This window comes from Sciurus vulgaris (genome assembly GCF_902686455.1).
Source record: "Sciurus vulgaris genome assembly, chromosome: 6".
NCBI lineage: Eukaryota > Metazoa > Chordata > Mammalia > Rodentia > Sciuridae > Sciurus > Sciurus vulgaris.
The window spans coordinates 40,405,518-40,429,187 of record NC_136466.1 but is presented as its reverse complement, the minus strand read 5'-3'; the positions used below and the strand labels follow the sequence as shown (position 1 = coordinate 40,429,187).

Sequence of the window (23,670 nt, the reverse complement as noted above, 5' to 3'; positions counted from 1 at the left end):
GTACCAATCTTACCTGGTGGCTATGTATGTTACATAATTAATTCATGTAACTATTTAATTTACATAAAGTACATAGAATTGTGACTGGTATGTAGAAAGTGCTCAATAAATATTAGCTAATATCCTATTTTAAGTTTGGAGTTTTTACCTGATGTTTACACAGTGCTATCTATACAAGGTCTCTAAAGATACCAAGTAACACCAAGGCCAACTTTAACAAGCAGAGCCACAGCTTACAGTTGAATATTTCCTCTTGTCAGTAAGAATCTCATGAAAATAAGGAGATCAGTGGAGCAGAGGAAGAGGATTGAGGTAGGAGGTAGGAGGAACGGGAGAAGGGAGGAATGGTGTAATGAAACTGACTGAAATATCCTGTGTACATCTATGAATATACCACAGTATACCTTTCTGTATCTCTACAATGCACTAATTAAAAAATAAATAAGTAATTAGAAGAAAGACCAAAAGAGAAAAGGAACAGGGGGAAGGAGGAGGGGAGGGACTGTGGACTGAAGTAGAGCAAATTATATTCCATTCTTGTATAATTATGTCAATATTATTTATAACCATAATGCACCAAAATGAAACGTTTGGATCTAATAAAGCATTTGTATAAAAAGGAAAATTTTCTTTTTTACACACCTGCCCAAAAGAATTCTTGTCAAATTTGCGTAGGAATTTCATCCAGGGCCTGAAAAGCATGAAGATATGGGAATAAAGTACAGTAAGGTCAAGGCCACGAATCCTAACAGGTGGAAATGTATCCTGCCCTGTTACTCATCATCCTGCTACCCCCTTCATTTCAACACCCCAGACTGGCTATTAAATCAGCATTTCCAATGATGTAAAAAGGGAAAATACAAAACTGGGCTCTCATAGAAATCTTCTAACTCTCACAACCAGAATCCATATCTTAAAAAAAAAAAAAAAGTTATGATTTTTAGATCTTTAACTTTTTCTTTAGCATTTCAAAACCCAAACTTTTGAAAGCATCTTTTCTGAGGAATGATATTTCCTGGCACACCACATAATCTTTGTCAAGTGACTCAGTATGATTTTTTTTTTTTTTTCAATATCAAGTGGCCCGAATTTACAGAGAAAAAGTGGGCCCTTGGTATCAGTTTGATGTCAGGGTTTTTCCCTGTTTGAAAGGAGCTTTAAATACGAGTAGATTGGAAGGTGTCTGCAAGCTGAGCTCCAGTTCCAGGTCAAGATGCTTCTGGTCACTGTCCTCGTCTCCGCCCTGCTCTTTGGCTCCATGGCGAGCCAGAGGTGTTCCACCACATCAGGAATCATGGATGCTGACTTCCTCCTCAAGAAGCTGCAGGTAGGTTGCTGGGCTGCAGGGATCCTGTGGGAAAGACTGAGGCTGACAATGTGAGGTCCTTCCAGGTGATGGAAATCACACCTTTCACTGTGGCTTTTCGTGTCCTTACCCCCTCTAGGAAGACGAGCCCTCGAAATGCAACTGCAGTGCCAATGTGAGTGGATGCTCTTTTCAGAACTTTCTAATTTCAGTGTTCATTTCTGGAAACTTCACTCAGAAATTTCTCTTTTGCAGGTAACCAGTTGTTTGTGTCTGCCCATCCCTTCCGTAAGTACAGCAAATCATCATCATCATCATCATCATCTTGATTCTAGCTTTTTAAACTTTGAAATAAAAATAAATCTCTATATTTGATATTTTAAATTAGAAATTGTGCCAAAACCCTGACGTCAATACAGATTAGTATTGCCTTTTAAAATCAAGCTTTTGAAATTCTATACTATATACATTTCTGTGTATTTTGTTTTATGACCCTTGAGAAATTTGAATGCTTTTCAGTATTTAAAAATATATATTGACCATCTTTTTAGATGAACGGCCATGTGCACAATTAAATCAAACTGGAACTAAGAATAGAAGGAATGATACATAGTTTGGGTCATATTGTTTTCTAATCCATTTGCTGATAACTGTAAGGTTATGGAACAATGAAGGCAAAATGCTCACTCTTATCTTTCATCTGCCATTACCTATCTGCTATGCCTCCTCCCTCCCACCTTCCTTCTCCTCCCTCTTTCCTTCCTCTCTCTGCCTTCCTCCTTGTTCCCAGTCTTCCTGATTTCGTGTCTGTCCCAGAGTTTGAACCACACCCTAGAAGAACAGCATGTCTGAGGTGGAAGTGGCAGAGACTGCCAGGGGCTTCCAGAGAGAAGCTGCCCACTTTGGCAGGGAGGGAGGGAGAAGGAATACTCTGATTCCTTATTCCAGCCCTTGGTTCGGATGATGGGGACTGACCCCAGGGACAGTGCTTACTCTCTCTCTCTCAATCTGGGCCCGTAGAACCTAAACTTCTCATCCCAGCAGAAGTCGAAATCACATGCTTCATGGTCTATCCATGAGAGGAGAAGCAGCGAGGCAGGACAATACATGAAAAGCAAAGCCGCTCCAGTCCTCTGGACCCATAATGCAGGACTTTAGCTCTGATCAGTCACTGGTTTGATTCATTGCCACATCCCACTGGCTGGTGAAAAGACTCTTCCTTTCTCCATGCTTTCAAACTCACAGGAGCTAAACTTAAAGCGAGGTGCCTCAGTGTTTTGAAAAGACTCTTTTCCAGGGTTCACTGGCCCCATGTTTCCTAGATGGAACATGCTGGAAATCTCCTCCAGGGAACTTCACTACAAAAAAAATGGCCTTATTTTGAAATATTGAAGATCATTTCCTAGACTGACAAGGGACCTATTAAAAAATAGTGCAAGCTTGAGTGACACTGGTTAAATTAAAATAGTCTCTAATTCTCTCTGTGAATCCTCCTCAAAACCGACCTGAGAGCATTTCTTTTCATAAATCCTGATTATTTGCCAGGACAACTGCAGCACACCATGCTTCCAGGAGGGGCTGTCCCAGATGACCGACACCATGCAGAAAAGACAATTCTCACTGATTTTCCTTCGGGTGAAAAGATCGGTTGCCATCCTAAAGAACAACAAGTGTCCAGTGAGTTGACGTGAATGTGGTTTTTATGTGAATGTTCATGCTAGCTCTGACTGAAGGAGAAAGGATAGTCGAGTTAGAATTGGTAGTTCAAGGTTGATAAAGGGAGGTCTATAAAATTTAATCAGAAACAATAGAATGAAAGTGAGAGCTGCCCAGACAGTTGTTTCCAAGTTAAAAAAAAAAAAAAAGAAGAAAGAAAGAAAGAATTGCTGACATCAACGTGGCCATTCTCTTCTCCCTGCTTATTGGATAATGAAAGAATCTATCCTTATTGTAATTAGAAGCTACCATCCGGAGAATCAGGGCTGTAGCCCACACAATCCTCAATTATCTTAAACATTCCATTTGCTAACCAAATGGATGTGGTGGCCTCTAAGTTAAAGGAGAATTTTTGATTGATTAAAAAGATTTTTAAAGGAAAATGCACCTGGACCACCACCTATCCTCAATGCCTATCAGTACATTCTTTTCTTGAGCATAAGTCCTAGTTGCTGGGTTGGGCACTGCCAGACCTCCCTGCCTCCCTTTATATTCAAACAGAGGCCTGAAAGCCCTGAGCTCTCTTTAGTTGTATGTGTTTCTTTTCTAGTTCTAAGTACTCAATATGCACTCTTTTACTGAGCACCTGCCTTAGGACAATTGATAGGTTTATCACCTTCTCTTTAAGAGAGGAGGAAACTGAGGCTCAGGGAGGTTTTATCTAAGTTCCCTGATGCTACATATTTAATAAATAGCAGAGCTGAGATTTGAACTTGGGTCTATGTGACCTCTCCAAAGTCCTACTTTCAGTTATTGTGTTATAAAATGACCTTGGAAGGATAACTGAAAAGGCTACTGATGCATTTTAGCCCTCAAAAAGTTCCATAAAGGGACGGGGGTTGTAACTCAGTGGTAGAGCGCTTGCCTAGCACACGTGAGGCACTGGGTGTATCCTCAGCACCACATAAAAATAAATAAATAAATAAAATAAAGATATTGTGTCCATCTACAACTAATATATATATATATATATATATATATATATATATATTTTTTTTTTTTTTTTTTTTAAAGTTCCATGAAGAGGTCTCCTCTAACGGTGGATTTAAGTGTCTAAGCGTATGCGTGAAAAGACCCCTGAAGTCCTAGTCCAGAGTCAGCCACCTCCAATGGGTTCATGAAATGCTAGGCAGCCGGGACCAGCCTACCTATTTGCTCCAGATCTTGAGCCCCTTCTTCCTATGCTTTCCCTGGCTCTGGGCAGGTGGTCTTGGGGTTCCTTGGTTCCATGCTGCTTAGTTCCTATATACTTCTTTCTCTACAGTTTTTTTCCTGTGAACAGCCATGCAACCAAACCACACCAGGCAACACGGTGACATTTCTGAGGAGTCTCCTGGAAACATTCCAGAAAGAGAAGATGAGAGGGGTGAACAGCCAACAATGAAGATGAAATATTATTTATTTTATTTATTGAATTTTAAAAGCCTTTCTCTTTAAATTGTTGCAAGTTAAAAATCAAGTAAGTTACTCTGAATCAGAATCAGTTATCATTTGTTTAAAATTTTGTCTTTATTTTGCAATAAATATATATGGGGGGAAAGAGCACAAGCTGGTCTTGGAGTGCTTATTCATTGCTTATTCATTCCTTGCTGCCTGGACTTTGTCAAAGGACATAATGGATCAAAGAGTCCACAATAAAAAGGCATATGATTCTGAGCATAGACTTGGAGATTCTCAAACCATGGCCAGGGCTGAAATATACTTTTTAATTTGTTCTAATTAGGTATACATGACAGTAGAATGTATTTTCACACATTATACAAAAATAGAGTATAACTTCTCATTCATCTGGCTATACACAATGTAGAGTTACAAAGGTTATGTGATCATGTATGCACATAGGGTAATAATGTCCAATTCATTCTATTATCATTCCTACCTCCAAGCCCCCTCCCCTCCCTTCACTCCACTCTGTCTAGTTCTCCACCCCCCTCCTTATTGTGAATTAGCATCCATTTATCAAAGAAAACATTTGGCCTTTGGTTCTTAGGGATTGGCTTATTTCATTTAGCATAATATCCTCCAGTTCCATCCATTTATCAGTAAATTCCATAATTTCATTCTTCAAGACTGAGTAATATTCCATTGTGTATATATATATATATATACCACAGTTTCTTTATCCATTCATCTGTTGAAGGGCACCATAGTTAAAATATTGTGAATTGAGCTACTATAAACACTAAGTGACTGTGTCACTGTAGTATGCTAATTTTAAGTTCTTTGGGTATAAACCTAGGAGTGGGATGGCTGGGTCAAATGGAGGTTCCATTCCAAGTTTTCTTAGAAATCTCCATACTGCTTTCCATAATAGTTGCACCTATTTGCAGTCCCACCAACAACATATTAATACCTTTTTCCCCACATCCTCATCAACATTTATCATTGCTTGTATTCTTGATGATTGCCGTTCTGACTGGAGTGAGGTGGAATATCGGTGTAGTTTTGATTTCTCTAATTGCTAGAGATGCTGAACATTTTTTCATATATTTGTTGATCGATTTTATTTCCTCTTCTGTGAAGTATCTGTTCAGTTCCTTTGCCCATTTCTTGATTGGTCATTTGTTTTTTTGGTGTTAAGATCTTTGAGTTCTTTATATATCCTGAGATCAATGCTGTATGTGATGTGCACGTAGTGAAGGTTCTGAAGGGCACAGTTATAAAGGGCAATGTGAGGACAGTCTGAGGGTCCCCACTAGGGAAGCCAAGGGCCTGCCTAGTGGGAGACACAGAGCACTGCCCAGAGTCTCTGTTCCTGAGAAACCAGTCATGAAGCTGAGAGGGACAAAGGCCTCTGTTTGGTGCGTGCAAAACAATGGAATGAATCAGACAGAACTTTCCTGTGTTCACATATGAATACAGCACCAGCGTAGCTCCACATCCTGCACAACCGCAAGATCGGGAAGCTACATTCCACATACATATGATATGTCAAAACATATTCTACCATTGTGTAGAACTAAAAAGAACAAATAAATAAAAAGGAATTGTCATAAAAAAAATAAAAATAAAAAGAGCTGGAAGCCTACTCAGGAATGTGGTTGGTGGACATGAGAGAGTGAAGAGCTTGAAACCTAACTGGAGACGTGTCACAGAGCAGGCCTTCCGAGTCAGAGCATGAAGCAGGTAAACCCTGGGCTCATGCTGTCTAGTCACCTGAACGACCTTCAGTGAACACCCACGCTGGGCCAGCTCAGGGCCTGGCTGGGGCCCGGATCTAATAGGGTAAACTCCAGGGAGCCTGGAACAGGGCAGTGTGGCTGGCCCAGCGTGGCTGTGGCTATCCATCTCACCTTAATACTCCCTCTGCCCCACCCCAGCCCCATCCTGGCCTCTGTTCTCATGCTGTCTAGTCACCTGAACGACCTTCAGTGAACACCCACGCTGGGCCAGCTCAGGGCCTGGCTGGGGCCCGGATCTAATAGGGTAAACTCCAGGGAGCCTGGAACAGGGCAGTGTGGCTGGCCCAGCGTGGCTGTGGCTATCCATCTCACCTTAATACTCCCTCTGCCCCACCCCAGCCCCATCCTGGCCTCTGTTCCACAAGGTTGCTGCCTCTCTTCCAAGATGCTCTCTTTCTAATAATTCACCATGTGTACTGTTCACTGTCCATTTCTCCCTGCTCACGTGCCAGCTCCCCCAGGGTGGAGAACTCCTTGGTTCACTGCTGTGTCCTTGGTGCCTGTGCTGAGCTGCCATGGAGCAGGTGGTATGGAAACATGGTCGGAGAGGATGAAGGCCTTCCAGATGCAAGAGCTCAGCGGGAACTATTCCAGATCAGGAATGAGCACCCCTCATGCCAGATCCAGAACATACTACGGCTGCCTTTCCAACATCTCAAGGCAGTCCAGGGTCAGGGTTCATACCACCTGGCCACCCAGGAGGGACAGACTGCCAGCCCTCTCATTTGTCCTTCCTGGTCCTGAGTGATGGACAAATGAAGGCAAGGGTGAAGTCCACCGTCAAGTGGTCTAACAATCAGAATGTCTTTTTCTGTACAACCTGCTGTTTTACAGGGATGGGAAGAACTCAGGGGCTTTTATTATTTAAAAAATTTTTTTCAGTTTTGCAGTGCTGGGGATTCTAGTAGGCGCTCTACCAGTGAGCTACATCCCCAGCCCGGGTCTTAGAGGCCCTTAAAGGATAAAATCTACTGTGGAGGAGAATTTTCCTTGCCAAGATTAGAATCGCCTCCCCTCCCTGGTGAGCTACCCCGTACTTGGATTGTTTTCATCACAGTAGTATGGAAAGTTCAGAGCAGCCAGAGACAGTCCCTCAAAGGTTCTGGGTCCACTTTTGTTGTCATCACTTATAATGTCAAGCAATGTCCAGATGTGACCTGACTTCCAAAGAGTCCTTGGTCAAAAGTGAGATTGGCAGCCCAGTTCCTGGGGCCGTGGAGTTGCCTAGTAATGAGAGTGGGAGCAAGTTTTGTCTTCTGTCTGTAGCCAACCCTCCTGCCTAGGGGAGATGGAGCCTGGGTTTTAGCCAAGGGGGGCCAGGTCAGGAGAATGGCTTATTATTATTATTATTATTATTATTTCATTCATGACACAGTAATCATAAATATTTTAACCTTAGTTGGGATGGAAAAAGACAAGTTCTTAGTTATTTCTGGATATGTAAGTATACAGATAGATAGATATAGATAAATGTGTGTAACACCATAACACCCTGGATTTCTCCATCAAGAGACTTTCAGAAGGAGACCATTCTAAAACACACTGTGTCCTCCCTCAGTGCTGAAGGCCACCAAGCATTTTTGCCAGGGACACAGACTTAAAACCTGTTGATAGAGCTTCCCAAGAGGAGTGGGAAACCTTCATGGTGGTGATAGGGGGTGGGGTGGGCCCAGGTGCTACCGAGGCCGTTTTTGGAGGCTCTCCCATAGCAGGGCGCAGGGGAATTCATGTTCCAACTCTTAGTAGTGGTGTATCCCAGCATCTCCTATATTTTTTCTTCCTGGGAACTTGATTCACGTAAGTCCCAATTTTTAATTCTGTAAATACTTCAGTGAAATTGGCACAGGTACATTAAAATAGATTGAAAATCATAATCGAGGCCTTATTACATAATTCTTTATTATTAATAATGTTGATATTATTAATAACATTAATGAATATTATTACTTATAATTCACCTATTAATTTTCTCAAAAGAAAAGAACTTTTTTTTTTTTTTTTTCAGTACTAGGATTGAACCCAGGGCACTTTATCACTGAGCTACATCCCTAGTCCTTTTTATTTTTAATTTTGACACAGGGTCTTTTTATGTTGCCAGGCTGGCCTCAAACTTGTGATCCTCCTGCCTCAGCCTCCAGAGTGGCTGGAATTATAGATGTGTGCAGCTGCACCCTGCAAAAGAATAGATTTTTTTTTTATACTTTGAATCTGCTTTTTAATTTGTTCTACATGGATATTTATTTCAAAGTTGCATAAGTGATATATTTGTTGCTGAATTTAAGTTCTTGAGGTGTACCATAAATGAGACAATGGGACATAATGGGCTAAGATTTTCACTCTGCAGAGTCCTCGGTGTTCTCCCTCTTTGTGCACAGGGCTCCCAGTTCTGGGGTCCTGACTCTGTACAAGGCACTGAACTGTACAAGGCGACCACGTGGGGCTGTCTTACCTGGCCCCCTTCTGGCCTGCGGATTCCCACAAACAAGGTGACATTCCTCCCCAGCATTTTCCCCTGTGTACATGACACATGGCAGTTACTGAGCAAAAGGTCTAGCAAGAAACATATTCATTACTCTTCATTAGCAATACTTCATATATAAGCACTTCCTCTGTGCACAAATTATGCAGCATCTCATTTAATCCCCTAATAATGGTAGGAAATAGATACTATTATTTCTGCTTTGTAAATACAGAAATCAAAGCTTTCTACATTCAATGACATTTCCAAGATCCCACAGCTGATAAGACTTAGAGCAGGGAGTCACCCCCAGCAGGCTCTGGTTCTAAACCCTACATGCTTTCCATGCGCTTCCTATTTATGTGTGTGTGTGGTGTTTCCTCCAAACATAGCCTGAGGGTAGAGTGGGTTCACCACGATACCAGTGCATGCTCTTTTTTCCAGAAACCCAGAGGTCAGATGGGTTTCAGAACTCAAAGCAAATACATAATTCATGCACCACATACTACACAGGTCCCCCAGCAGGGCCTGGGGCAAGGTTCCTAATTAAGCACATCAATATTCTGCAGCAAAACACAGGAGCATTCACACAAAATGGTCAAGGTTCCAGTGGAGACAAATGAGTCCTAGCAACCTTGAGTTTGCTGAGTTGTTAGGGTTTCAGAATGTGATGAGGGAATGGAGAGCTTCCTGAACAAGGCAGCTTTTCTCCAAGCTCAGGACTCGCTGGCCATTTCTAGGGTCTGTAACAGGGATCCACTTCACCTTTTGAATAACCCTGAGGCTTATTTTTAAAAGGGACAAGTTTTCCTTTTCCTCTTCTCCCTCTCTCCCTCCCTAACCTGGGGGCAGGGAACAAGATTACCCTGAGCTATCTGTGCTCCATAGGAAGGAGATAGCTGCCAGAGGATCTAGGAAGTGAATATCTCCTAAATTAACAAGTGAATGCTAACACACCATCAGGGTGCCCTGGGACCCCCTGTCAGGGCACACCTGCAATGTAGCCTTTAAAGAGCTCCTTTGAAATTCCCCTGTTTCCTCTGAAAGGCAGAATCAAAATAAAACTTCTTTTTCCTTTTTCTCAAAACCATGTATTCGTTATTGAATTGATCTTGGGGATTAGGACCAAACTTGCGACAACAGGTCGGGCTAGGTATCTCCAGGAGGGACGGAGGATTCAGTAGCTCCCTGGCTGACTGGCCACTACCCACAGTGTGGGCGGAGCCTTCTCCACATCCGGGTGACTGGCCTGAGGCCCAACTGTATCATGTTACAGAATGCAGTTTATCTTCCTTAAGTAGTATCATTTGGGAGAGGCTCACCTCAGCCATGCTCACCTGAACAGGATCACAATCTGAGCCCTCAAGCTGCTGCCAGAGGAGACGGCCAGAGAGAACTGAGATGTCACAGCCTAACTACCTGCTCGCTTGTCGTTTTCCCTGACTTTTCTGCAAGAGTTGTATAAGTCCCAAGATTCACCCCTGCAGGCAACTTCTCAGGAAGATTCCCCTGCAGAGAAGGGGGCTGTCATGACTCTCTCCCAGATGCCAGGAGAGTTGAGATTTATGAAGAAGCCACCTTGGGGAAAGGAGAAGAAAAACTAGTTTTTATTAAGTGTTTTCCACATATCAGGAACTCTGCTTTGTAGAATATCTAGTTGGATCTTCACAATGACCCCATGAGGTATTTATGTAATTACTGTATATACATTATTCCCACTGCACAAATGAGACTGAGGCCCCAAGAGATAACATAACTTGCTGGGCACATTGCTCCTACGTGACAAAGACACTTCCTCATCCAGGTTGCCAGGCCCCAGCCAGAGTTGTTCCCAGGAGATGGCAGGCCAGAGCTCACTGCTGCTGGCCAAAGCCAAGCCCAGCTGCTGCTAGCCTTGAAGTTGGCCTATCTGCCTCTCAGTCCATCCCTCCATCTTTCCATCCATCTGACGCGAAGCAGGAAGATACTGGGAAGTCTCAGCCCCACAATTTCTCTCCCGACGTTGTCACATTTCACTACCTTGCTGCCCTTGCTCACCCCACACCAAGACTTCCCTATCCCTGCAAAACTACAGAGCATCTCAAGGGATTCATTCCTTATATTACTCAATAGTTAATTGAGAGATGATCCATAGGACTTTCTACATGCAAGATCCTATTATGTGCAAATAGACGTAGTTTATTTCTCCTCTTCCATTTTGGATGGCTTTTATTTCATTTTCTTGCCCAACTGCCTTGGCTAGACCTCCCAGTCCAATGCTGAATAGAAGCGGTATGGGTGGCTCTCCTTGTTTGTGTCCTGGTATTAGTGGAAACATCCAGTCTTTCACTGGTAAGTACAATGGTGGCCGTGGACTTCTAAGTGCCCTTTCCTGGGTTGAGAAAGTTCCCTTTTATTCTCAGTCTGTCAAGCAGTTTTATCATGAACTAATATTGGATTTTGTGAAATGCTTTTTCTGTATCTATTGTGACAGTCATCTTTTATTAATACAGAGGTTAATTCTTAGCCTGTGCATTTCCAAAGGAAAAGCTCCTAGTCCTAGGGATATGTCTATCGAAGAGAAGTCTGAGCGAGGCAGTGGGCAAACCTATAGAGTGCCCTGCAGAGGGTTTCTCTCTGTCTGCCACCAGCAGAACCTCAGGGGGTGGAGGATAAACTCTCCAGAGGGTGGAGGCACACAGAGAGGGGGGCACCTGATTTGCATGTCCTAAATTTCCCAGGAATTGACAATCTGAAAAGAGAATGACTTCCACCACCCAGTATCACCCAACTGTAAAGTAGGGAGGTCTACCTTCACACAGTCCCCAGAAGTGTCCATGGAGAGGCCAAGGTTTCCTAGGGAGCAGAGAGGCCTCAGAGTTGGCACATATGGCAAACCTGAACTGCAAGGTCATAGGATAGCTGGGAATTTAGCTGACACCACGGAAACCATCATGGAGGGAAAGCAAGGACCCAGGGCTACTCAGGAAGTTCACCCCCATAGGATGGAACACCTCCCAAGATCCAGATCACTCCTCATATCCCAAATTCCAGAATCTAAGGTCACTTCCAGGAAAAGAGGAGGAAATTGTGAACTAAGCATTTAACTTGCAATATCTAAGATTTACCCTGAAATGACAAAATTACTTTTTCTGCCATCAGATAGATGGAGACTTAAGGGGAAAAACAACAACAATAAAACACCTAAATTTAGGTAGAGAAAGAGAAAAAAAAAAGCTTCATTTATTTTCCACACATCTGAAGAGGTGTTTTAATCACTTGACAATCAATAATAATCACACAGTGAGCATCAGGTGCTGGGTTCAGTGCACGGTGAGAATCTGCTGCTGTCCTCAGTCTTCAGGAGCAAGATCTGGTGGGTGCCAAGAGGATGCAGGAGGTGTAAGGGGTGGTACTTGTGACTGGCTTGGGTACTGAGCCCAGGGGCCCAGGCAGAGTTGGAGAAGGGAAGCAATGCTTCTCTAGATGGATTTCTGGCTCCCTGGTGCACATGGTCCAGACTCCTCTGTTGGAGCAAATGTTTTGTACAAACCTCTTTAATGTCAGCCTAGAAGAGCAGGGTTGTGGGCATCAGACCCTTGAAGAGCTTTAATCAATGACCCACCAAGAATTCTGAGCATCAGAAAGCGGAGTGAACCTCAAGTGTGCTTACTGGATGTCCACTTGGAGATCCAAGGGCCTAGGAACCGAGCATTTGTAGCTTGTAAGAGACCAGACCCAGAGAACACCACTGCAGCCACCCTGCGTCTGCCTCTTATAAAAACAAATAGCCCAGGTTAACAGAAAACAACCAGAAAAATCAGCGCCCTCTGTGCCTTCCATGACTCCTGTTTTGCATTTTGTAGTCTGCAAAACCACTCTTTCCCTTGATTCTTGCTGAAGTCATGAATAAGAGGGGAGGGAAAACTGAGGCCTGAGGGCAAAAGTTTGCTGAGATTATCCTGGTAGGTTATACACATCAGGGACCAGAACCCAGAGCAAAGATTTGATATTAAGATGAGTTTCTGTCCACCACAGGGAAGAGAAAGACAACACCACAGGAGACGGCAATCCAGGAAACAGTAATAAGTGCCAGGGTTTCATGACTAAGGCCAAAATCAAGACCAGGATCTGCAGAGCAGTCACCTGGGAGAGTTTAAGTTGACCTCTGCTGCCACCAAGTGGTGATTCTGCAAAGTGTCAGCCAAGGAAGCTATTCTCAAGCTTTGGGTGACAGTTTTTGTTTGTTTGTTTTGTTTTGTTTTGTTTTGTAGGGTAGTGGTTCTCAAAGGCAACCAAGAGGTCAAAACTGTGTTTGTAAAATCCTGAGATGTAGCCTTTTGCACTGGCATGAGCATACGTGGAATTTTCCAAAGTCTACGTGGCAACTGCTATCACACAGACTGAAAGCAGAAGCCGGTAGGGGACTTCAGCGGCCTTCTATTTAAGCCAGACATTAGAGTAGCAAAAATGGAAAACCATGCAAACCTCCTTATTACTTTTGCTTAAAAGGGATATTTTCCTGCATTCTTTTATTTATGTTGATATGTTGATAAGTAACAGGTTATTATACTTTAAATGAATAAATATTTTTTAAATTCTCAGTTTTCATTTCTGATAAATATTGGTAGATAAGCAGAAATACTTTTAGGTCCTCAATAACCTCTAAGAGTGGAAGGACCTGTTGAGACACTGCTGTGGAGTGGTGAATGCCATTCCCAGTAAGGCTCATTGGCCAAGTCGGAAGTCCTTCGACTCCTGGACACAGACATCAAAACTGGTGCCTTACTTCAAATTCTGCTGTTTTCAGCCTTTCTGGAAAACACATCATCTGTTTAAAGGCATTTCTGAGGATGGCACAGAAAACAATGCCTGACACTGATACTGGTCTACTGGTCTTGGAAATCAAGATCAGGTCCTCGTTGCCCCTGTGTTGAAGGTTGAACACCCAAGAAATGTCAAGAGTAGGAAGCAAGTTTTATTTAGGAAAGAGACAGGGCTGGGGTTGTGGCTCAGTGGTACAGTGCTTACCTAGCATGTGTGCAGCACTGGATTTGCTCCTCAGCACCACATATAAATGAGAGAGAGAGAGAGAGAGAGAGAGAGAGAGAGAGAGAGAGAGAGAGAGAGAGAGAGAGAGAGAGAGAAACAGAGATAGCAGACTTCTGAAAAGAAGCCCAGGCCCAGAGCCAGTTCCCATGGGAGGGGGTGGTCTTATCTCTTTTATAGATCTCACAAGGGCAGGAAAGAGCCGCCCAGGGGTGATCATTAGCAACTGCCCTGTAGGGAGGAGGGATTCCCTAGAAGTGTGTGTTAGAAATCCATTGTTAGCAACCAGTTGGGGTGGGGGGGTTCCCTGGAGGTGTTAACAACCCATTTCCCTTTCTTTGATGATCAGCCCTCATCTTTCCTGTCATTCACTATCTGTCCTTTGCCCTGTCTCAATACCAAGTTTTCTGAGGGCAGGGTTCCTGTTGTTGTCACCCCCATGCCTACTGCAGCTCTGGGCTGCAGACTCAAAATATCTTTTGCTTTGTTTTGATTTTTTGAAAGAGAGAAAATGAAGATGGAAAATGAAAAATGGAGGGACAATGTGGCTTGGGAGGTAGACCCTTTTTTAATAACAATGGGCCCTAAACTTAGACCTTCCCCCATGGCGAATTAGCTCTGCATACAGGCACAGCAAATACTGAAACTCTGGGAAACAATGGATCCCAGAATAAGAACAATGAGTTTCAACCTTATTACAACCACCCTCCTAAGTTAAAGTTTTAACCTGTACAACTACCCCTGATGGTCAAAGTTGCACGTACAGAGCTTTCGATGATTACATCATTGTACCCTATGAAACCCAAATCCCCACTGTAACTGAGGGCCATTATCCCCATCTGGAAAATGGGTCCCAATGGCCCCTGAGTCTCTGAAGCAATAAAGGCTTCTCTGAATCCGTTGAGGTCTGCTTCCTGTCCTTCTGCGCTTACAGAAAGGTCCCGATGTGTTGATGGAGAAAAAGACCTATGCTGTTGACACCATGTCTCCCACAAGATCACCGTCTCACAATAAGGGGTGGGGGAGGGAAGAATAGAAGTTCATTGGATTAGACAAAGGAGAATGAAGGGAAGGGAGCGGAATGGGAGGAGGAAAGACAGTAGAATGAATCAGACATAACTTTCCTATGTTCATATATGAATACACAACCAGAATAACTCCACATCATGTACAACCACCAGAATGGGAAGTTATACTCCATGTATGCATACTATGTCAAAATACACTCTACTGTCATGTATAACTAAAAAGAACAAATAAAAAAATTTTTAAAAATCACCTTCTCCAGAAAAATTTAAGAGGAAGCAGGGGCCTCTCCTGGCTGACCCCTCCTTCACTGGCTATCTCGAGGTCTGTCCGGGTTGGGGGTGAAATTCCTTCAGTAAAGTTGAGTTGCTGTCATTTCCAGCCCTGTAGCTCTTTTGTGAAGGAGGGAAAACAGGAAGATATGTTGGAGGGGGTGCCTGACCAGCACGCGGTGGGGCAGGGCAGAGGTAACAAAGGACTGTGACTCAGAGCCTTGCCGGGGCTGAGCAGGTTGGCAAAACTATCTGGGGACCTGAAAAACAAGTGCTAGCATGGAACCCTACCTCTGCAAAAAGGTGTGCTTTAATTAAAAACATATATATATATGAACACAATATAAGATCACTGTAAGAAACTGAAGCACTTTACTGATGTACGAAGAGATCATCATTATCAAAGTAGAAATTGACAAACTTCCCCTAGTTCCAATCCCAGGAAAAGCCACTGTTTAGCTCAGTGCATGTCCTTCCAGACTCTTCATTGCTCATGTGGTCATGCATATATAATATAGATGGTAAAAAGAAAATGAGTACCATACACTTACTCTGTCACTTCATTTCCATGCTTGTTATATTACTGACATAATATTTCTGTTACAATATGTATAAGATCTGTCTTCTTTTCTGTGACTGTGTGGGACTTGTCTGGAGTACAGCTGCCTCTTCATTGATTTAAAGTCCCCCTCAACTGGGCCTCTAGATCTCTAAATTTCCATTATTACAGACAATTCTCAATGAATTGTGATGCTTTCATTGTTTGACCGTAAATCTGTGCTTCCTTTATTCCTGACACTGTCAGTGATTGCTGGTCCACAGAGTCTGGAGATGAGGAAGCTCTGGTCTGCCTCTCAAATGGGCATAGACAGGAGGGAAAGAGAAGGCACACGGGTTGGGATACTGTGCCACAGGGGTTGTATGGATGCAAGGGACACGGAAGCTGCTGGGGGAGAGGAAGAATCTTGGAAGCCTTAGGTTGTTTACCTGAGCTGGGTCTCAGGAATGCAGACATTCCTGTCCCTGGAGATGGGGGTGAGGGTGTCAAGGCTAGAGAAAAGCACAGAGGCAGGAGGTCTGGAGGGTGGACAGCAGACACAGCTGGTCCAGAGGGTGTGTGGGACCCTCAGTCATGTCTTCAACAAACATTTGAAAGCCCCTATGCTCCCGATACTGGTTGGGATGGGACAAATGCCTGGAGCACAGAGAACCTGGGACAGAGCAATGAGTGGGAGTCTAGAAGGACAGCTCTGATGTCATTTATGGAGGACCTTCGATAGAAACACTTGAGACTCCATACTTAGGTGTCCCAACAACTTTCTCTTTTTTCCACTGTGAAACCATCATGACCATTGCTGCTAGTGATGTTCCCTGGGCTGGACAGCAGGGACAGTGAGACCTCAGGATTATCAAGAGGGCCCAGGTCCTTAGCAGGGGCTCAGGGACACTGGAGTCTCATTTTCTTCATTATAAGCTGGGTCAGCTGTGCTGCTCTCCTTTACCTCCTCCTGTCATTGAGGAGCACCAAGATGAGCGGACAACCTGGGAAGGACTTGGACACCTGAATAAGTGAAGGGTTAGGGAAAGTAATATTTCTATAAGACAGCTCCCCAAGAAAATGGAGGGTCGGTGTGGCTTGGAAGGAGGGAAGGGAAATTGGCCAAACACTAAACCTCTTCCAGGGCATTGTTTCCTGATAACAATGGGCCTTGGGGAAAGGGGCTGATAAATACTGGACCCTAAGCCTTGACCTTCCCCCATTCCTAAATGACAATGGGCAAGATTTGAGTACTCATCCCTTGGGGTCTGAATTTAACCGGTACAACTAGCCCCTGATGATCAAAACTGCAGGAGCGGGGTTTCCAATGACTACATCATCCTCATTGTACCCTATAAAACCAAAATCCCTCTGTAACTGAAGGCCATTTTCCCCATCCAGAAAGTGGGCCCCAAAGCGCCCGAATTTGTGAAGGAATAAAGGCTTCTCTGAACCCGTTGATGTCTGCCTCCCGTCCTTACGCTCTTACAATAAGGCTGTTGTATTGCAGGTTCATGGGGTGTCCAGTAGAAGACCCTGGAAGGCCTCATGAACCCAACAGCAGCACCAGGACATGGCCTAGTTGAGGGAGACCAGGGACTGTGCAGGACAGAGATGGAGGAGCACAGGCTGAGGGGCTCATCCCACAGGGAGAGCCCTGTACTGCAGCAAGAGGACTTTGTGGGAGAAACTGAACACTTTCAGCCCCTTCGTGTGCAGACGTGCTTCATTTTTGGGTCTGGTGTTAGAGATTTCCAGAGATATAATCCAAATCACAAAAAGGCAAGGTAGTAGTGAGCAGGGACAGCATAGTGGAGAAGCCAAGGAAGCCTCTTTTAAGAGAGTTTTTAAAAGGGAATTCAGGGACATTCCCCTCTCTTGAATTTAAGCCAGAGATGGCAAATGGATTCATCTTGCATTCTAGTTCTGACTGACTGGTGGTGATTCTGAAGCACACTCGGCTCACTGAGAAAGGGCTCTCTGATGGGCTAGTGTTGCCTACCTCAGACACACAATTGGGAGTGACATTATGGGTATGTCACTTAATAGCAAAAGAGTCAAGTTCCCCATGTGGTTCTAATAGGAAATAAAACGCAGAACAGCGAAATCACTCTGGAAACCAGAGTGCAGGCAAAGTGTTTTGTTTTATTCTCCATTTAAAAATCAGACCCAGAGAACACCCACTCCTCCGAGCTCAGGGTCACCATCTCGAGCCTGTCATTAAGGCATGGCACTGCTCAGGCTGGAAAGCACCTACAAGGCTTTCTCTCCATGGCCCTTTTCAACCACCATGCCCTCCGCTGCTGACCTCAGGAACCTGGGAGAAAGGGAGCAGGACAGCCAACCCTAGTTCCTCTGCTTCCTTGTGTGGAGCCAGCTTCTCTGGGCCCTGCCATCTCCAGGGCCTGAAGGAGATATAGGAATGAGGGTAGCTGGTGCCTCTTGGAAGCCAGCCAAAGACATCTGACACAGAAACAACCTGAAGAGATTTTTTAAATGCTTTTATTTGGAAACTTAGAGTCAACTCCAGCTCCTCCATGTGTATCCCCAATAAGTTTACCACAGTCACAAAGGCAGGGTTTATTTTGCCCTGATTTTTACCATGTGCTGATCTGAAGCTGAAATAAATGGTGACTGCTCCGTCAGTAGTCCATTGATTCCTTCCAAATCAGCAGCTCGGAGACGCAGCCTGGGGTGAGGGGCACAGAGGCTGCAGTCATGGAGAAAGGTGTCTCAAGGCCAGTGTGCTGGCTGGAGGCCCACCTGGCACAGAGCCCTGCATGGCCTGGGTCCTTATTTCTCTCCAGCAAATTCACTCTCGCTGGTTTGGCAGATGCTGCCAGCCTCAACATGTAGTGGATGAAGCCCTGGTCAGATGACACCCGTCCTGGAGGAAAAGGAGAAAAGGTAAGAACTTCATCTTCCAAGGTTGTCACCTTGGATTTAGGGGCCAAAGACCCATTTAGATACTTCTTGTGACTACTTATGAAGCAGTGATGGGCCACGCATCACCATGAGAACACACATACATGGCTGAAGGGCCGGGGGGCTGTCTGGGGTTATTTGTAAATGTTTAAAATGGGTATTATAAGAAGAATGTATCTCCTTTCCTTGAATATGAATTTTCCTGAAATTGAAAGTAGACCACTGGGGTTTGGAGCATGAGATCAGATCAGCATTATTCCAGGAAGGTTCTGGGTCCTGGGGTTCTGGTGGGCGGGCAGGGATGCACAGGGGGGTCTATAGACCTTAGATAAACTTAAGAGCTGGTGGCTGGCCAGTGATTGGGACCCCTTCTCTACTGTCAAAGGTCATCTTTCTTGAATTGTCTGACTCTGGTTTCTCCACGTAAACAGATAGAACTAAACCCCATCACGAAACAAAACCTCACATGCTTTTTACTGGGTTTCATGTTGCCCCTGGGTCACTACTTGTACCTGAGAGGGAGATAATGCAGGGAACGAATGACAAGAAGTATTTTTCCTCCCTGGGAGTGGGGGAGCTGGATCCTCTATTCCTGGCAGGCGCTTAGAAACAATCCTCATGTCAGTCCTGCACCTGTGCCCAGGGACTCTTGAGACAGTCACCATCCCACCACGGGGAGCTGCAGGACTCCCTAGTCCTGCAATATCCATCATCTTGTTCTGTCCCTGGTCCACGTGAGGGAGGCATTGTCTTCACATCTTCACAAAGGGTGATACGGCTTCCTAGAATTGACCTGCCTGAAATCTCATAGCTACTTGCTAAATTAAAGTCTAGATCTTGGTAGAAGGCCTTGGTATTCCTGGGTCTTCTTTAAAATACAAAGCTGAATACCCTTGAGCGAGGTTTGTTCAAAATGAGGCTCCAGAGCAGATGCTGGTAGCCTCCACCCCCTATTTCTCAGGCCCCTTTCCTAAGGGATACGGATGTCCAAGGCCCTTGAAGAGGAGAGCACTTTCAGAAAGAAAAACTTCCAATTGGGTTGGTCACTGCTCTGAAAGGCCAAATCCAGGACAATCGTGACTTGGCTCACTAGAAACTTCCTCCTTCTTCCTGAAGTAGCTGATCACCAGGGTAGTCACAGTGGCACAGTATGACAGCTTGGGCAAGCAGCCAGCCACTCTGGGATCTGCGAGGCTGGCATTAAAACCATTTTGTAGCTAAAGATTTAATGACGTGGAAAAATGGTCCTGAACTATCAGACAGGAATGAGTTATAAAACACTGTGCAAGTAGAATCTGAAGGTGGGGATGCATGTTAAGAACACTTGGAAGAATAATAACAAGTTCTTGTAATTGCAGGTATTTTTATATTGTTCTTCCTGTTTATTTGTATTTTCCATTTTTTCTACAATAAAAATACGTTGATTTTATTACAGAACTTTTAAGTTACCTTTACCTGTTAAAGTGAGATGGGGGTGCTGATATCTGACCACATCTCTAAGTAAACATGACAACGTCCCTGCCCTGCCCTGCCCTGCCTTGCCCTGGACATCAACCAAACTCTTCAAGATGTTTAATTATGTACAATGTATTACTACCCTTTTCCCTTTATTAAAAGAGAGAGAGAGAGAGAGAGAGAGAAAGCCAGAAGAGCTGTGAATGTTAGTCCTTTTGTAAAAACCGAAAGCAGTTTATTTAAAGTCAACTCCCAGAGCTGGCCCGGGCTCACCATGGTCAGGCTGACTCTTACACTCTCTCCCTTCCCCCAGTGGGGTAGCAGGGAGGGTTTCTAGACTTCTCTGCCAAAGACCCTCCTCCTCGGGAGAGTCTGCAGTCGTGGCTGCTGGGAGGCCCTAGCCGTACAGGGGTGCAGTGTGCTGGGGCCTTCACCTGGCTGGGCACCAGGGCAGTAATCGGCAGGTGGAATGTACCCAGGTGGCATGGGGGGTCTACAGCAGGCACCCCTTGTCCTAGCTGAGAAATCAGGCAGGCATCCTAGAGGAGATGATTTCTACACCTGGGGCTGTAGGACAAAGACCAGATGAAATCAAGGCAAGGGGGAAGGATGGAGAAGAGGGAATTGGGCAGAGGGCACAGCACGAGCAAGACTCAGAGGTGAAAATGAGATGGGACATTCAGGAAGGTGGCGAGTTTGGCAGCTGGAGGAGCAGGCAAGGGGAAGCCACTGAGGGCCTTTGAGCAACGGAGTCACCTGCTCAGGTTTGTTTTTAAAGAAAATCCCTCAGGTTCAGTGATGTTTCTACAATGAGAAAGGAAAAAGGAGGGAGCACAGGAGGCCAGAAATGGTGGCAGAAACCTGTCCTCTAGGGCTCTCAGACTCAGGCTCTGAAGTTCAATAGGGAGGTGGGGAGACGGTGCTCCTGTGAGCAGGGAGTGGACGCCTTGTTTGGAGTCCTCACTCCCGAGCCTGGGTCACTCCATTTAAACAGAACAGACAACTGCACTTCTCTGGAGGGTGTGGCAGCTGCTGAAGGGAACATGGGTAGGTGAGCTGGCCACACCAGGGAAGTTCTGTGTCCACCTCAGTCACTGAGGACTCAGCTCTGAAAGGCCAAATCCAGGTCAATCGTGACTTAGCTCACTAGAAACTTCCTCCTTCTTCCTGAAGTAGCTGATCACCAGGGTAGTCACAGTGACTCCGCCAGTCACTGGTGGGCATTTCAGAACAGCCAGCGACTGTGAGAAGGGTGGTGACTCCAGCCCCAGACCTACCACAGGTGACAGAAAAGCAAATTCAGAAAGCCACAGCATTTTCACAATGAAGAGAGGAGTTTCATACTCACAACTGGCTGGCAAGGAAGCACAATGACCTGGCGCTCATGGGCTCGTCACAGCCTGGTCCCCGCGCAGGGCCTGCAGCGAGAGCTCATACCCGAGGAACATGGCGGCACTCATGGGGAAGCCCCGCACAGCGTTCACTGTGATGCCTCTGAAAAACACCTTCACACAGGAGGCCCGGTTAGTCCAGGACCTGACACACTCCCTCTGACATGCCACTGCTGGGATCCAGAGAAGTGGCTGGTAGTGCCGCCCACCCTGGCCCCTGTGTGAGCAAAGACCACATAGGATGCCCTAGTCATGCCCCATGTCACATCTGATAGAACCTTCCCTCCTGACTCTGACATACAGGCACTTAAGACCATTGAGTCCCCAAGACACTGTTGAGTCCCTGTGTACACTTGCTTGACGGTCCCTCCTCCTCCCCACATTCACACTGCTCAGGAATCTGGAATCCTAAACAGACAGAGCACCAGCTATGCCTAACCACCAAGACACTGCTTCATTCATGTGATGTTTCCCAAAGTTGCAAGTGAAAAACAGCTGTGCTGAAGACTGCAGATGTGGAGTCAGGTCACTGCTTTCCCAATGAGTATCTGGGTTACCTGGGCAAGTGGCAAACTCTCTGGAACTCAATGTTCCCAACTGTGAAGTGGGGGTAATAATAGCATTGAACTGCTAAGGTTGTTTGTGGGAATGAATGAGACGCTTCTGGAGCACTCTCACAGCGCCTGAGGCATCGTGAATACCCACACTGCTGACTGCCACCACCACCATTGTCATTATGGAAAATTGTCACCTAAAAGGGAGAAGAACTCAACCTCAAATGCTGGCATGAGTGCGGAAGAGACAAGACCTATACTGACGAGCTGCTAGACTCTGCCTCTGCTGCTTGGTGTCACCTGAATTTATCTTCCATCCCTCAGGCACATCATCAGATGCTTCCCATGATCCCTTTCCTCCCTGAGTCTTCCTGTGTGGTGCTGAGCGGGCTCTGGCCAATGAGAGCAGTTACAACCTATTGGAGAAGATAAGCCTCACTCAGGACCACTTACAAAATAAGCAGACAGTGATGAGAACAGATAGGGCTTGGGCAAGTGGGGGTGTGGAAGGATCTGTCTCTTAATGTGTTCTGTGGGCAGAAATCACCACCTAAGGCCAATCCTCACCCAAGCATGAATGACCTGAGAACTGTTGGACACAGATCTAAACCTGCTCTGACAGGTTTAAAGAGGTCATTAAGTTTAAGAAACTGACATAGTCATTTTAAAGAAAGTAGTAACTGGCTCTTTGTGTTTTCCTAGTTTCCTTGGACCCTGGGTTTCAGATGTTGGAATCAGTGAAGGTTCACTGTCATTGGCCAAGATGCCAATGACAAGGTGATCCTGAAAACTTAGGGATGCAGCTGGGTCAATAAAGGAGCTGATGGACCTGGGTCCCCAGAGGTGAGCAAGTCAAACCCTGGAGCCATTCAGGCAGGGAGCAGCAGGATCCCAGTAGCATTGGCCCTCCTCTCTAATGTCTAACCTTTTTGGAATTCCACAAGCTCACCCAGAGTGACAGAAAAACAGAAAGGAACTGGGTCAAGCTCCGAGAGGAAAATTCCATGCTGGGTGCCCACAGAGGCTTCCCTGTAGGCCTTGGCTTGGTTCTGCTCTATGAAGCTGGGCCAGGCAGAGGGACCTCCCTCCAGGAGCTGTGACCTGTTCTGCCACGAGGCCCACATGAGAACAATGGGCATAGGTGCTGGTTTTACCCCAAGTTTTCAGAACACGTAGCCCCCAGACCAGACCAAATTCTTTTTCTTGAAGCCTCCATGGCTTCCCAACACCCCAAATCAAGTCCAAACCAATCCTTGGCCTGCAGTATCCCATGTGCCCTGGTCTAAAATGCTCTGGAGACCTGGTTTGCAGCCTCAGGATATCCTCACATGGCCTCTCCAAGGTCAAATATGACCCATCACCTTCTGTGCACTCAGCATCTCCCATTACAGCACTTCCCACACTGATTTCCCACCACCCGTGTCCTGTCTCCCAAGGGGCAGTGAGTGCAAGGTCGCGGGCGTGGTTGACCTCTGGGTCCCCAGCACCTGCCAGCATAGACCTCCCATATGTGCTTGTTAAATGAGCCAATGGATGGATAAGTGAATGAAGACATAAATCAACTCCCACATGTGAAAAAGGAAGGGTCTCTGAGCTGTAGGAGTCCTGGTGGCAGTGGCAGTGGGGGATTCCTGGAGAAGGAGGACAGCTCCAGACTCCCAGGGGACAGAAGCACAAGGCAACTGACCCTGGTGCCTCAGGAAGCTTGTCCACCTACAGCCTTCCTCTTAGTGTCCCATCCAGCCTTAGCCTGGTGTCACTAACCCCTTCAGCACAGCCACTACCTCTGTGGCACAGAAGGACCCGAGGGCACTCCTCC

The 23,670-nt window shown here is 45.5% G+C and overlaps 2 protein-coding genes across 4 annotated transcripts in view; one reads left to right on the top strand and one right to left on the bottom strand.

The window, feature by feature from the left end:
* Positions 1–1,213: 1,213 nt before the first annotated feature.
* On the top strand, positions 1,214–4,406 carry IL9 (interleukin 9; the record flags this gene model as incomplete). Its single annotated transcript, XM_079145132.1, has 5 exons — positions 1,214–1,327; positions 1,446–1,481; positions 1,562–1,594; positions 2,852–2,983; positions 4,287–4,406. The coding sequence occupies 5 exons, from the start codon at positions 1,214–1,216 to the stop codon at positions 4,404–4,406; spliced, it is 435 nt and encodes a 144-aa protein (XP_079001258.1).
* Positions 4,407–17,991: 13,585 nt separating this feature from the next.
* SLC25A48 (solute carrier family 25 member 48) overlaps positions 17,992–23,670 on the bottom strand; it is a 39,587-nt gene continuing 33,908 nt past the window's right edge. For all 3 annotated transcript variants that reach the window (XM_079143437.1, XM_079143438.1, XM_079143439.1), the window contains 2 exons: positions 21,255–21,411; positions 17,992–18,413 (listed from right to left, as the gene is read on the bottom strand). In XM_079143437.1, the coding sequence (XP_078999563.1) occupies positions 21,289–21,411 (123 nt within the window). In that variant the 3' untranslated portion in view covers positions 17,992–18,413; positions 21,255–21,288. The remainder of the gene's footprint in view (positions 18,414–21,254; positions 21,412–23,670) is intronic.